Consider the following 16,237-nt stretch of genomic DNA (forward strand, 5'->3'; position numbering starts at 1 on the left):
TTGAAAGATTCTCCCAGTATAGCTCAGGGACTCCATTTCTTTGCCAGCAACTTTTGGACTACCACTGACTTCCTTTCCTTATGTGATCTCGCACAAGTCGAAGATGGGAAGCAGGCCTCCTATGTCTAAGGAACACTGGGGAATCTCACAGCTTTCCATGGTATTAGGGAAAGCAGGAAGTGACCTAGTTACAATCCTCTTTTCTCTGGGAAAGTATTATAGCCTGTGTCATCTTCTCCATAGAAGCATTCATTGCTTTTTCTTCAAGGAAAAAATATTCCCGTATCTGGGACTGTGCTCTCCCAACCCACCTTCCCCGTTCCCCACAGAAACCTGCTTTGGTTCACTCAGACCTTATAAAAGTAAAATGAGTGCTGTTGTTTATGTGATTTTGAAGATTAGGACTTGAAATAAATCAGTCCTGGGCTGTAATCTCAACTATGGAAACTTTTTCTTTTTTCTCAAGAAACATCAGCCATGAGGGAGATACCTGGGATTGATTCTGATCCCAGTGTTTCCCTCCCTGATTGTGGTCATGTTTTTTGTTGTTGTTTTGTGTTCCTCACTTGCGAACATTGTATTAACTGTGGTATGGGAATTCCTGATGGGGATTGTTGGTGGCTTCCCAAGAAGGGGCTACACCAGGGCCTCTACAGTGTGGCTTTACAACCAAAGTCAGATGGTGCATTTTAGCTGAGAGATAGACCTGGGGACAAAGGAGAAAGAACTTCCTTGGAAGTTGTCTTAGGCCAGGTTCACTGGTAACAGAGTTTGACACAAAGATTCTGAATTTTGATTTGCATAATATTTATGCATCTTATTTCTTTCTTATTTCTGATTTATTGAGGATAAGCTCTCAGGAGAAGGGAGTAAGAGAAGCAGGAAGGGGCAGGAGAAGGAGATAAGCAAACTGTAGTTACAGGTGGGTTTAGCCTCAATCTGATCTCACAAGAAGCTCAGGAGCATGAATTGCATCTCAGAGTTATCCCAGCCAGAGGTAAGGGGGCTGGACCGTTAAATTACCACATTAATCAGTCTTTTGGCTATAAGCTGCCCCTGAGGGTGGGACTGTCATGTTCTAGGAATCTCCAAGCCAGGTTGCTCCCATCAGCCAAGGGCAGTCCTCCATAGAAGGGTGAAGGTGTGAGCACTCAGTACCCCACATCTACAACAGCTGGGGACAGTTGCATTTGGCCCAGTAAAGGGGATCTAGGCATCACACCAACCACATCTGCTACAGCAGCCAAAAAGTTTGGAAATCAAGAGTCAGTGAACCCATACATTTTCTAAGCAGCACCTTACATGTCCTGTCCTATCATATTATATCATACATAACTCAACACATGGTATTTTGAAGGCATCCTATTATTTGAGTAGATTGGATTAAGGATAAATCTGGAGGGAAACACAGAGGTCATTTAGTTCATTTTAAAGAAGACAAAAAGTAGGTCAGAATGAGCCACTACTGAGAAGTTTCTCTGATTCCCAGTTCTCTGCTTTTTCCTGAATCAACCAAAGTCACATTATTGAATGCTTACTCTATATAAGGCATAGCTTTAGCCTCTGAATTTAAAGACAAAACTCAGCCCCTGCCTGCGACCTTAGACAGTCACTTTCTGGTAGAAGATAAGAGAATGGAGCGAAATAAGAAAGAAGTAAGATGCATAAATATTATGCAAATCAAAATTCAGATCTCACCCCCAAGGGCAGTATGGATTAAGTGATTTGGGTATTTGAAGGCAACAGTGGACAACAGAAGAACAGTTTGTGCTTGTCTCACCATGATGGGTAGTCTTCATCCCAAATTTCCCTATATTTCAAACTATAAATAAAGATAATATCCTGACACTTCCATCCGAGCAAGGCTGAAGATAAATAATCCAAGTTCTGGGAAAGGGAAGAAAAAAAAACAAAACCAAGAAGAAGCCATCCCTGTTCAAAATGCCATTTTGCCGTGAGAGCTCCCTTCAGTTCTTAGCCTGTGAAGGACAGATTATTGAGATTGTTTTTCTTTCCTTTTTTTTTTTAATTCATTTAGATTATTTTGAAGCTAACAGTCAGTCAAAGATCTTACTTGCCTTGGAGAGAAAAATATTGAATCTAACCCACTCCCACTCTCCCCTTTCTCAGTTCATACATGTTTTAGTTCTTGAGTGTTTTGTCTTTTAAATTGGCCTCTGCTGCATCAACATGTATATTGGTCCACCCACTTAGATTAGTGTGTTGTTTAATATTTGCCCAGTTTATGCACTGCCACTTTGGACAATCTAATAGTCATTCATTCATTCATTCAACAAACAATTTATTAAGAAACCCTGCCATTGGTGCTAGGGATACAAGAATAAGAGAATGACTCTGCCCCTACCTCCTCATAGTCTAGTTTGGTGAGACAAATCAACAGGAAATTATATTAAATATGAGTGCTAAAAGAGAGCTCTGCCCAGGCCATCTAAGCAAGAATGGCTTGAAGGAATTTCATGGAGGAATTGACCTTAAGGGTTACAAAATCCTGTATTATTTTCTTTATGCCATGTGTCATGGAAGGAAAATTATCGTTTTAAATTTTGTTTGTTGATGTTATTGTTAAACTGTCCTCCTTCTCATCCCACTAAAACAGTGTTTTCCAATATTTTTAAAATTATTACTATCGTTATAAGCCTTTGTAGACATTTTTTCCTAATCACTCCTCCCCATGAAAAGTTAATACCAAATATTAAATCTGTTTATGTATGTTGCCCTTTGGTGGGACAAAACTCATTGTACTATTTGATTTTTTCCACCTCCCAAGAACCAATTTTTGCACCTCTAGGGGCAGTAGCACCCATGATGAGAATGTATCCATTAAATTGTAAGCTCTGTCTTTGTCCATTTTGTTCTTTGCTTTTCCCCATTGTTAGCACAATACCTACCACATAGGAAACGTTCAATAATCACGAATACTTCTCAAGCTCCTTCTACAACCACTCTTTTCTTTTTTAGGCTGCTATTATTAAAAATTGCTCCTGAAATTAATTATACATGTATTTTGACACTCAGTGCTTCATGCTGCCCAGCCAGCCATTTCCACCAGCCACCTGCACCGTTCTCAATAGCCCTATGTGTGCCTGCTTTCTTAACAGAAGTAAAAGACTACGAGCCTCCATTTGGTTCCAAGGTGCGGGAGCATCCCTGTGTCGAAAGCATGAAGGACAATGTGTTGAGGGATCGAGGACGACCAGAAATTCCCAGCTCCTGGCTCAACCACCAAGTAAGTAGTGACTATTTTCAAAGGCAGATAATATTCACGGAAAGCAGCCTCTTAGGAGGGAGATAATTCTGGGATATTAGGCTTAAACTGAGGGTAGTTCCTTCTGTGTTCTGTTACCCTGTTAGGTTTGGCTTCTAAAGAAACTTTCAGAAGACTGGGATGACCCTGTTATTGTAAGTTCTAACCAGCATTCACAAATAGTCATTTCAAAGGACATTTGTCACATTTTCCAAGCCACCTTGGCTCTAGGTTAAAATGTTTTATTTGCAGCCTCTGCCACTCACCCCCATGCCTTTACATAGGAAGCTTAAGTTTTGTTCCCTTCTGGGTCCCAAATGTTTTATCTCGGGATCTTCAGTTCCAGAAGAAAATACTTAGCAGAGTGAGAAATAGCAGGGTTTATCGCGCATCTGGACTGGGAAGTGACTGCAGCTTGCACAGATTATGTGCAGAGGGTGCACACAGAGTCGGGAGAAGGGTATGTGAGTGGGCATGGGAAGGGGGGCTCATCACTCCAGAATAAACACAAGCAAAAAGAAAAGGAAAATTCAAGTGAACGCATAGAAACCTGTCTGTTGGGAACATCCTAATGGCTTCTTATTTTTTCTTTTCAAGAAATGGTAGATAAGGCTGTTCATAGCAGGGCAGTGGCTCTGGACTTACAGGGCAGTCTGCCCAAATTCTTTATTTGGGGAGCATTTTTATGAGGGCAAAGATCGTAGAAAATGAAGAAAACGATAGGAAAAGAAGGGAGAGGACTGGCTGTGGGTCTGACACACCCAGAAAGGAAGAGAGAGTGAAGTGTACCCTTAGCTCCCTGACCAAACTGTTCTTCCTACTGGGTGAAACCTTTTATTGCCTCTTTTGGATAAACGCTCTCATCCCATGAAGGCTGGGGCTAAGTCATAGGTTTTCCTAAGGGCAAGGCAAATTCAGATAAGAATCAGAAACAACAAATCAGCTGCAATCAGGAAGACAAATGGAGCAGGAGCCTGGGGCTCTGCCAGTCCTAGCCGAGAGCCGCTTCAGTGAGCAGACCCTAATGAAGGGGGAGCAGAGAGGGAACCAGGCTCGGGTGGGCTTCCCCGGTGCATGGGGCAAAGACTCTCTGACTCTGAAAATGTAAGACTATTTTGCATTAACTCTGAAATCAGAAGACCCTGGTGTTATGGTTCATTCAAAGTCTGTTGCCTTCTCTGCTGTACAGTTCTTGTAATGAAGCCATTATTCATGATGATAAAATTCTGGGAAGAATTTGCATAATACATTTTTTTCTCCTAATGAGATTTGTTGCCTTATTGATTTCAAGTTAATGCTTTATATTTAATTTAATTTACTGCCTGTGATTATAGTGCCAGAAAAAAATAAATGTTACTTGTATACCAACAATAGCACTCCATTCTTAACAGGGCCATCAATCAATACTGTCAATTAGGGGAATTATACAATTAATTCAACATCATGAGCTCCCGGGTTGGGAAGGGAGAGACAGGTTTCTAGGTGTGTTGGGAAAGTTGGAACTAGAGGGCAAAAAGGGAAAGTGCCAGCTCTCCAATCTGGTGTTGGATATTTGTCTGACACTGATCCACTAATTGGCAGAAGCACTCCGCTCTTTCTGCCTATCAGTCTAACTTTTTAACTCCTGCTTGCCTTAGTCCCAAAAAGGACTTGAAATGGATAACAAAATCTTGCAATGCACAATAAAAATTAAGACAGTGAGAGAAGACTCTTGCCTCCATCCTGGGCAGCATTTCGAGGATGGGCCCTTTGAAACAGGGCCTTTTTTGAGGTTAGGTGGAATCCTATGAAACTACTAGAGTCAAGCACGTCTGACATACAACGACGGCCATTTCCTACGGTCCATCCTAATGTTGTTGGAGAGTAATGGGGCATAGCAGAGGCCATCCTTGGCAGCTATTGGAAGTTACTACTGAATAGCTATACAAAACATGTGGACTTGACAAAATGAAACCAGGCAAATGCTCATATACCACTCTGACTGGGGTGTTCAGCCCTGTTAAGATAGAAAGGTGTGAAATCAGTAGTAGGGGCCACTTCATGAGGAATATTCTGGTATTGGGAATGCTATTGTACCCCAGAAGCCTAGTGGAGAGTCTCTCTGTTCCATGCCCTATTGTGGTCAAAGAGCGCCAAAGCAAATGGGTCCTACAGCGTCCCAGGGCAGCTGCCGCCTGCAGAGCACCCCCCCCCCCCCGCCTTGTTTCCATATAGAATTGCCTGGCCCCAGCCTAGAAAATGGCATTCAAGGGCACTCATCAGAACTTGCTAAGTGCACAGTGTCCTTTGCACCTGACCAGCATTGCAGGGATAAGGTCCAGCAGGCGACCTGGCTCTCCGTAGAGCCCACCGCTTACGTTGCCCTTTGGGCTTCTCTCCTGCTGCAGGGCATCCAGATGGTGTGTGAGACCCTCACCGAGTGCTGGGACCATGACCCGGAGGCCCGGCTCACAGCCCAGTGTGTGGCGGAACGCTTCAGTGAGCTGGAGTACCTGGACAGACTCTCGGGGAGGAGCTGCTCCGAGGAGAAGATTCCAGAAGATGGCTCACTGAACACTACCAAATAGTTTTTCCAGGGCAGGCTGGGCCAAGTCCATAGAGGCCACCCCTCTCGCCAAAGAACAGAGGCAGCAGGAAGCTGCCCCTGAACTGATGCTTCCTGGAAAACCAGGGGGTCACTCCCTCCCCGTGGGCTTTGCGGATGAGCAGAAACAGCAGCAGCAGGGAAGGGGTGACAAAAAGCATTCTATGCCTTTGACATTGTCATAGGATAAGCTGAGTTAGCACTTCCTCAGGAAATGAGATTGATTTTTACAATAGCCAATAACATTTGCACTTTATTAATGCCTGTATATAAATAAGGAATAGCTATGTTTTATATATATCTATATATGTCTATATCTATGTATACAGCCATACTCTGAAAAGAGGCAAGGAAAAAGAACACATATTCCCAGGAAATTGGTTTAAAAGGAAAGCTCCAGAACGGAGCAGAGAAGGAAGGGATCCGTGACAGCATTAGCACTTGACAATCATACGCGCAAGGGGAGGTGGGGGGAGCTTGGCATTAGGGAGACAGGCTCCACGTCTCAGAGCCTGCTATTGGCATGTTGTATTCGCTTTTGCAAAATATTAATTCCTCCAAGTGGGCTCTCTCCTATCTATGTTGCTAAATACAGTCACACTGCTTGGGAACCAGTGTTCCTGGGGTTCCTATGTGCAGTTGCTTCTCATGGACTTTTCACTTTTCAAACCCCATATGAGGTTTGTGAACCATGTCCTTCAATCTAGCTCAGAAACTCTGCCCCATCTCTAATAGTGTTAACAGTTTAAGGAGTCACCTTTTACTACACAGGCCATAGAAAAATCAGAAGAACAAATTTCCCAACCCATGAAATTAGATAGATGTCTTGTATTTGCCACACCTTCAACTAATGGAAGAAGGTTCTTTGTTTCATTTGCCCACCTGTACTGTATTACTATTCTCCAGTCTTTTTCTAAAAGGGCCTCTCACGTTTTTCTAAAAGGGTCCAAATACCCCTCTAGGGTTCATATTTAATTTTTAAGTACACCTGGTTTTAGTCTCCAGATTTCTATACAAATGCCAGTGAATTCTGTCTTCCCTGGGCTCCTAAATGCTCAAGTACATCATGTCCTGATGGAAAGGGTTTGAATTACACAATACTGCCATGTTCGGGATAGTTTCCTTAGGCACTCTAAATGTATGTTTTGTTTGGCCAGCTCGTATTTAAAAAAACTGAGCCAGTGTTTAGATATTTGGAGATTTTTGTCCAAAAATCTGGATCCCAGGTGAGGAGAGCAGTGGTTTCCAGTTCTCTTCGGTCCACATCATTCACAAAATAAAGGTGTGTGCACACCTAGAAAGCTGTATCACTTCTCATGGTACACATTTGAATCGACACTGACCAGCCCCACCCTGATCTGGGAATTAATTTTGACCTAACCAAGGTCCCTTGTAAGAAACATACATTCATAGTCAGTCTGTAGCTACATAATATGATTTTGACCCTTTCCTCTACAAGACCTGGTATTAAGATTTGAAGTTAGCCTTTTATTGTACTGAGAGGGACCTCCTCTCTGTTGTCCTGGTTAACCCAAGCTTTTTTTTCTTACAGGGTTCCCCTCTGATTACTGCCCTTTACTGCAAGTTTTTGTCATGGTTATTGGTCTCTCCATAATGCCAGCATTTCCAATGTTTGTAGAATTTGCTAACGAGGACTTCAGTGTGAGAGACGAGAGTCCCATTTGCAGTTAGGAAATCTGTGTTCACACGGGCAAGAACAAAGAATGATCTTTAATACTCCATTGGAAACTTAATCCACAAACAAGTAATGTTTTAAAAATGCTTTGAAGCTGCTTAGGTTCAGCCAAATAATTAGGAATATTAGAGAAGGACTAGTAGTGAGGAAATCAGCTCTATTTGGGTTTTGGAAGATCTCATCTCATTGAGGTTTTAGGAGACACCCTGAAGTTTGGGATCAGGTGGAACTTCTAGGCACCCTGTTCAGTGGGGGTGGGCTGGGAGTTAAGGGCAGTTTGGCTGCAATATCATGGAAGCGCCAGGAAAATCCATGTGCGCTTTAGGGCTTGCTGATGCCGTCCCAATAGCTGTTGCTCATTGACCTCTAGTGGTGGATTTCTAGAATACTGATCCATTCATGGGCTTTTCATAGTTTCAGAAGAGCTTTATCACTTCTGGGTCATTATCAGCATAAACTGGAATGTAGTATCAGTTGATACTGTGGCCTGTTTTGTTTTTTTGTTTTTTGTCCTTATTCAAGGTAAAAGACCAAGGAATAACATTCTGTAGTTCCTAAATATACTTTTTTTTTTTTTTTTTACTGCTACTACTACACATAAAGGGAAAGTTTTATTCTTTTATGGAAACACTTCAGCCATACTCATGTATTAAAATAGGAATGTGAATGCTATATACTCTTTTTATATCAAATGTCTCAAAAGCACTTATTTTCATTCTATCCAATGTGTGTCTTTTATATAAATAAAATGTTTTATTAGATTGAATAAAGCAAAAATACTCAGGTCAGCTTCCTGCTTCCCGTTCCTATTCATGGTAGCTAAAGCCATTTGCCTCAAAATCCATTTTGCAGTTTGTGCAGAAAAAAGTCATAAGACAAATCTCCAACTTTTCCATATTTATTGTCTCAGGTCCCTTTTTAAAATAAATGTTCACAGAAGCCCAAAAATATGAGATGAAGCAGACGCCGTGGGCGGCCTGCCCTTCCCTCATCTGGGTATCCCGGCTCGGCTTCCCGCTGCATATGCACAAGGAGCTGCGGCCGCCATCTTAGCCTCCTCCCATGGCCACAGGACCTGCCTCCATCTCCATGGCAGCTTCTTCCGGGGATTGTCCCAATCAAGGCTGTTGGCCATCTTTTCGACTCCTGCCGTGTAGCATTCATCTTTGCTATTCCTTTCCATCTCAGGCATGGCATGCAACGTGGTGCTTTCAGTCGGCTTATCTGTGTCATCAGATGAACAGCCTGAGGGGTTTGGCTCCAGGATGTTGCTTGGAGAGCTCCTTGTAACATAGTGTATGCAATTTTTCTGCCCCTTTTTTTTCTGCCCTTTGAGCTACCTGTTTTAAATTGCAGAGAACCTGTGGCTTCTGAGACCTTAACTGGGTCTGAATAGTTAAGACTCTCAGAGAGTGCCCACATTGGGATTCCTCAACCTGAGCTCTGCTGACATTTTGTGTTGAATAATTGTTCATTGTGGGGGACTGTCCTGTTTATTGTAGGGTATTTGGCAGCATCCCTGGCCTCGATTCACTAGATGCCGGTAGTGCTCTCAAGTTGCAACAACCGAAAGTGTCCGCTGGAGGGCAAAGATCATTCTCAGTTGAGAATCACTGAGCTAGATAATGTGGTCCTGTATTATTGTGGACATTAGTTATAATCCAGTCTTAACTAGTAGCTTGGTGATTTTGGTGGTACTCATTTTAATGGTTACCTGCTCCTCCATTTACCAGCTGTGTGACTGGGCAAGTTACTCAACCTCTCTCTGCCTTGGTTTATTCATGTGTAAAATGGGGATTTTACAGACCTCATCATATGCAGGATACTGTTGTGTTAAGGAATACACACAAAGCTTTTGGAGTTGTGTTTTGCACATGGAAAGACTTCAGTACATATTGACCAATATTAAGTTAGTTTACTATTTGCTGTCAAGGGCTGCTTTCACAAATAGGCAAACTTTGTGGTAAATCCTAGTGAGCATTACAACACAGAGAATAGACACATACTACAGACCTGAAGGATGAGAAAGTTTCTGTTCTGTGTGAGTTTTGTTAATCTGAGGAGAACTCTCACTGAGTATCTGCTGTGTCATCAGATTTAATCCTCCATTCGTACCTCAAGGTAGATATACCTGTATTACAGATGAGGAATCAGATGCTCAGCACAAGAAAGAAGCCCAGGGTCTCAGAGAAGGCAGAATCTGGGTGCAAAGCCAAGTTGACCTGGAACTGGAATTTGGAATGACTGAAATGCTTTTCTCTACTTTACGCAGCCTCCTGAGGGAACTGACCTGCCCAGTGAGACAAGAGAACCACGCCATGATGAAAACATGTCAGAACCATGGTTTCATCTCTCGCCCTATCAGTGTGTTTGCTCAGGTGGGGGCAGGGGAGGTGCTCTTTCACCTCTGTTGCCTCATCTTGTCCTCTTCTCACATCATAAGTGTTGTCAAATTTTTGCTGAGAGATCAATGGAAAGATGAGTGAATGTGTGCAAGCAACGTTTCCTAATGCAGTGTGTACTGGTATCTGAGAAGACTTCGGATTGTGCCAAACTTTTAAAATATTATTTTAATGCATCTGTTTGTATTTTAACATGTATTAGAAAAAATAATTAACACTCTTAAGTGTGGGGTTTCACAAATATTATTGCTTAAAATAGGCCACAAAAATAACAATTGAGTTGATTTTTAAAATTGATTAAGTAGATAATGGTACTTATCCATGCTAGCTACAGGAGATGTGACTATGGATGACTGAAGTTAGGGAGCCTCTCCTGAAGAAACAAATTCATGTTAATCACTAACACTTCTTGAGCACTTAGTAAGTACCATAAATTTTTCTCTGTGCTTTACTTTATTTATTTAACCCTCACAACAAATCTGTGAAGTAGTGTTACCTCCCTATTATAGATGAGGAAACTGAGGCAGAAGCAAGGTCTTCTTAAGGGTCACACAGCTGGCAATTGTAAGAACCAGGATTCGATTTGAACTCAAGCAGTCAGACTGGAGCACACACTCTTATCCTGAACACAAGAGATGAAGGTGGAGTTGGAGGGCAAGAGGTTTTGAGATGCCAGTCTAAAATACATAGGAAGAAAATGCATTTGTACTGGAGGGGAGCGGTTGGCAATCAGGGAACCCAGAGAGAGGAAGTTATTCTTCAAAGGCACATAGACTCTGGGCTCCAGACCAAGAATTTCAGCCAAAACAGGAGCCAAGGTCTTCTGATGCCTCTTCCAGGCTCCATTTTGCTGGGGGTTATTTCAGTTTTTGCTGCTGCAAGGTCAGGAGCATTCTCTGTTGGCAGTAAGTCTCCCTGTGCCCCCAGCAGGGACTTGGTCCTTTGCACCAGTCAGCAGCAGCTTTGGAATGCAGCCTTTCTTTGTCCCCCAGGAGTTTCTATTTGGTGGTGGCTGTTTTCTTTCCAGCTCTCTATGCAAATGACATGCTAATGTTCTGGTCCTGAGAGAAATCCCTTCCCTAGGTGACAGGGAACTTTTCATTTAAACAAGTATGTCCATCTTTTTCACAAAAGCCACCGCAATTGGCATCTGCTCATTTGGTTCGATTTCCTCCTGAAATAGGCTACCTAGTCCTTGCTTATCACATTTCCAATAATTTTTTTTTTTTTTACTTGGATAATAATGGTGTCACACTATATGGGTTTGAAGCCATGGCTTTCAGGCCTACTTTGCAATCTGTGCTGATAAAGATAAGATTATGAACTTGCTCATATTACATGGGCTGCCAATCAGCCTCACCCAGTGTAATTTAATTCTAATACACTTCCTGATCTTCAGTGCATTTAAAAATAACTTGTTAATAGTCTTCTTGTTCTAATTAAGCTAAAATTGCATGGAATGTGAAATGCTTGGTTTCTCGCTTGTGTTTTCTTTCTCTCTCACTCCCTGTCCCCCATGCACACATACACAAACACACAGAGCTGATCCTTCAAATCACTTCTGCATGCAGTCTGAGCAGCACAAATGTTCCTGAAATTATCCTCAAAGTCTTCCTTGACCTCTTCCCACAATGGTAGACACAGAAAACTAGTCCTGGCATCACTGGGCATCAATAAAGATGAAATTTCTTTGAAATCTCATGTTTTGTCTAAACATTCATAACAAAGTGATTAAAATTGGGACCCTCAGAGCAAGACTCCTGGGTTCAAATCCTAGCTCTGCCACTAATTAGCTGTATGACCTTGCATGACCTTGTGCAAGATATTTTCAAGTGCCAACACTCTCAATACCTGTGAATATGAGTTTATTTTGAATTAGGGTCTTTCCAGATGTATCCAAGTTAAGATGAGGTCACACTGAATTAGGGTGGGCCCTAATCCAATCTGACTGGTATCTTATAAGAAGAGGAGGAGAGACAGGGAGAAGATGACCATGTGAGGACGGAGGCAGAGATTGAAACTGTGCAGCTACAAGCCATGGAAAGCCAAGGATTGCTGGCCACCACCAGAAGTTAGGGAGAGGCAAAGAAGGATTCCGCCTGTAGAACCTTCAGAGAGAACATGGTCATGCCAAAACACCTTGATTTTGGATTTCTAGCCTCCAGACTGTGAAAGAATAAATTTCTGTTGTTTTAAGCCATCAACTTTGTGGTACTTTGTTGCAGCAATTCTGGGACACTAATACAGTTTGTTAGAGTGTAAAATGGGGATTACGATAGGGCCTACCTGGAAGAATTATTAAAAGAATTGAGTTAATTTTTTAAAATGGTCAGAGCAGAGACTGGTGCATATAAGCATTAGTAGTAGTTATTATTAAGGTTTTACATTCTACTCTAAAATGGAGCTGTGTTGTTGTAATATTTTTCTGGTAAATTGAATATGTACCCCCAGGAAAAAAAAACATGTTCTTAAACTTAATCCCCTTCCTGTGGTTGTATTGTAAATAAGATGTTTCAAAGATGTCATTTTTAGTTAATGTGCAGCCAACTGAACCAGAATGAGTCTTCATCCTATGGATGGAAGCCTTAGTAAAGAGAGACCCATGGGGAGGAGCCAGAAGCTGGAAGTCAATGGAACCAGAAGAGAAAGGAGAGGACATCACCATGTGACAGAAAAGCCAAGGAACCTAAGGATTGCTGGTAAGACAGAATGCTACTGACCCCAGGAGGAAGCAAGCCCTCTAGCTTCCCAAACCATGAACCAATACACTTTTGTTGTTAAGCCAACCCATTGTATGGTATTTGTCTTAGCAGCCGAGAATCAAAGACAATTTTTAAGATGTATTGTTCACAAATTTATGGGTAAAATTGACTCTTGAAGACGATGAGTTGTGTTTATCCTGTAATTGTAAGCAGGCCACCCCTTATCCTTGTGTGCTGTTTTACCCAGTGTGAGTGGCATGGCTGTGTTGGAAAATGCAGAACCCTGTAAGAAATGAAATCTTGAGTTTTACTCCAGCTCCACCACCTGCCACTCCATTCCTCCATGACTTTTGCCCCATCTGAACAATCTTACCTGCACTTGCCCTCAAGAAAAATCAAATGAGACAATAAGTGTGAAAACACATTTTTTTTTAAAAAAATGGAGGTAAATATTATTAATGCAAGGTAAAATTTATTAGATTTTTGACATGGATATGTATACTGAAACTTTGCTGGAATATTAGATCTTCATTGATTAATTAAAATGATTGTCAACATTTATCAAGTACCTCTTATGAAAGCATTTTACAATATTTATTTTACATGTGTGACATATAGTTTTATATATATATGTATATGTATACATATATTCTAATCATTCTGGCAACCTTACAAACTAAGGTTATTTTCTCCACTTTACAGCTCAGGAAATTCAGCAAACAACCCAAGTCTCTCTCAGTACAAAGGTATCCACTCTTCTAAGCTGTTTTGTCCATATTTATTTATTTCCTTATCTAATATACATTAGTTTAATGCAAAGTGGTGAACCACACCAAGACTCTTGCATCTTGAAAGCAAGAACTATGTTGTACTCAGCATCATATCCTAGCGTCTAGCACAGAATGGAGCATATAACAGTCTTTGAATAAATATTTGTGAAAAAAAAGAAATGAAGGCTCTTGGCCTTCAGAAGTTCATGATGCAGCTGAGGAGACAGACACATACAAATAAACAGTACATGATCAGGATGTCCTAGTCGGTAATGACTCTTACAATGAAACAGCCTGAGGCTGAAAATGCCTGGCTATTTCTGCAAAGAGACTCTTAGTGTGAGCCTGACTGCAGCCCCACATGCTGTCCAAAGGGACATAGTGTTCTAGCTACCAGCACTGCCCCTGAGAGGATGGCTTTCTCCTACAAATCTCTTACAACTCTCTCTGTCAAGGAGCTTGTGTCAGCTTACCAGGGCTTCCATTACAAATTGATGGTTTAAAACAACAGCAGTTTATTACCTCATAGTTGTGGAGGCCTAAAGTCTGAGATCAAGGTGTCAGCAGGGCCAGGAGCCCTCCAAAGACTCCAAGGGACAATCCATTTCTTGCCTTTTCCAGCTTCTAGTGGTTCCAGGTGGTCCTTGGTGTCTCTTTGCTTGTAGCCACATCACTCCAATCTCTGTCCTTGTCTTCACAGCTCCTCTTCTCTGTGGGTCTCTTAGTGATATTTAACTCTGGCTATAGGGCACACCCAGAGAATCCAGGATGATCTCATCTTGAGATCCTTAAGTTAATTACATCTGCAGAGAAAAGACCTTTTTTCCACATAAGGTCGCATTCACAGTTTCCAGGGTTAGAATGTAGGATATATGGTTTGAGTGCCACCATTCAACTTACTACAGAGCTTTAGCCAATTTCCCTTGGCTGGATTCTTCTGAGATGAAAAGATTCCAAGCCCAAGACTCTTCCTTGCCCACTTGAGACATTCCCAAAGTTGATTCTGATGGCTTCACAAAGTTTACTTTGTTTCATTGTCTATTTTAATGAAAAAAATGGTGACTTTTACATTATACAATAATTAAAACAATGGTTAAGGATCACTGTTTATTTTGATGAGTTCACATATTTTTGGCATATCTCATTTTTCCGAAAGTTATAATTTTCCCCCTCCAACAGGATGGGGATGAAATGACGGTGGCAACCCTTTTCCCACCTCAACAGTTCCTGACACAATGTGGGGAGCAATTCATGGCCCTCAAACAATATTATGAAATGGATCACCACCAGCTAACTTAGAAATGAACTATGACTATGGGAATGCAAATATTTGCCTTATTCCAATGTCCCATCTCATTGCTTTGGCCCACAGGAATACACTGGGTGAGAATGGGAAGTTGGGTTCTAACCCAAGTCCTGTTACTAAGTTCTTTAGCTCCATAAATTTGGATATTTCAGTTACTATTGATGCATTGTACCCATTGCTAACTATATACAGTTATCATTGACTTACTATACAAATTACTCCAAAACTTGTGGCCTAAAGCAACCATTTCATATTGCTCAACTTTTGTGGGTCAGGAATTTGGGAAGGGCTTGGTAGGACAGTTCTCACTTGGGGTGTCTTCTGCCATTGCAGTCAGATGTTGACTGGGTCTGGAATCATCTGATGGCTCAGCTGGGCTGGACATCCAAGAAGCTTCACTCAGGCACAGCTCTGGTTGCGAGCTGAGGGCTCTGCTGGGACTGTCACTTAGAGCAGTTACGTGTGGCCTCTCCAGCTGGAAGTGTCAAAGCAATAGAGTTCTTTCTGGCTTCCTCTAAGGTGAGTATACCAAGAGAACCATGTAGAGACTGCGTGGATACTTAGGATGAAGACATGGAAGTCACCTATCATCACTTCTCCCATATTCTTTCAGATCAAACAGTCATGTGTCACCAGAATTCAAAGAAAGAGAACATAGACCCCCACATCTCAATGGGAGAAGTGACAAAGGATTTGGGGCAATGTTTTAAAACCACCATAGGTACCTTATATTATTGGTGCCTCAGTTTTCTTATTTGTAAAATTTGACCACATACTCTCTAAGGCCTCTCTTGTACGTATTGTCTATGGATTACTTTCCTTTAATTATCTTATCATACAGAACCTATGTCAATATTCATGTGCCATCTCTTTTATATTATAAAATTATATGACTGTATCACATAAAATTCAGAAGAAAAATAAAACAGAAAAGGGGCTGTTTCAGTACTCTCTCAGTTTTTTATATGCATATATTTTTAGAATTGCTTTATGTTTTATGTGTGTTTGTGTGAGGTGTTGGTGAGTCTGTGTGTATGAGTGTGGTGAACCAACCAGCACATCATTTTGGAATCTTTTTCTCAGAGTTACATCCTGGAACCTTGTTTTTGAGAGCCATCAGTTGCCATTATAACTAAACATGCTATATACCAGTAAACTTTAATACTCTAATTAAATCACCATGCTTATTAACTTGCAATTACAAACTCAGGTGTACAAGAAAGCTGACGTGTCTTTATTTTTCTATAAATCTACTTAATTTTGCCTCTGAACCTCTATCCTGCTGGACTGGTAGCAAGTTCAGCCCTTTGTTTTTGGGGCTACCTTCCCCACTAATGTCTGAGATTGTGCCATTGTTCCAGGTTTCCTGAAGTGAGAACAAGGAGCAAGGGATGGGTCAAGTTACGGTTCTCAGTTCTGAGCAAACCTTAATTCCCCTGAGATGCCCATTATTTCATTTGCTTGGTTTGCTCGGGTATGACTCTCCTTTGGTTCATTGCCTTGCTGGGGGCT

General features: G+C 41.6%; 1 protein-coding gene across 5 annotated transcripts in view; it reads left to right on the forward strand.

The window, feature by feature from the left end:
- TGFBR2 (transforming growth factor beta receptor 2) overlaps window positions 1-15,673 on the forward strand; it is a 97,027-nt gene extending 81,354 nt beyond the window's left edge. For 3 of the 5 annotated variants that reach the window (XR_005218392.1, XR_005218398.1, XR_005218397.1), the window contains 4 exons: window positions 3,120-3,247; window positions 5,653-12,646; window positions 13,352-13,395; window positions 15,059-15,673. Coding sequence is in view for 1 of the 5 variants with exons in the window: in XM_037846434.1 (XP_037702362.1) it covers window positions 3,120-3,247; window positions 5,653-5,832 (308 nt within the window). In the remaining 4 variants the exon portion in view is untranslated. Of the gene's footprint in view, window positions 1-3,119; window positions 3,248-5,652 lie in introns of all 5 variants that reach the window. The other 2 variants (XR_005218396.1, XM_037846434.1) reach the window with 2 other exon arrangements.
- Window positions 15,674-16,237: the final 564 nt, after the last annotated feature.

The sequence above is a fragment of the Choloepus didactylus genome, chromosome 1 (assembly GCF_015220235.1).
Source record: "Choloepus didactylus isolate mChoDid1 chromosome 1, mChoDid1.pri, whole genome shotgun sequence".
Taxonomy (NCBI): Eukaryota; Metazoa; Chordata; class Mammalia; order Pilosa; family Megalonychidae; genus Choloepus; species Choloepus didactylus.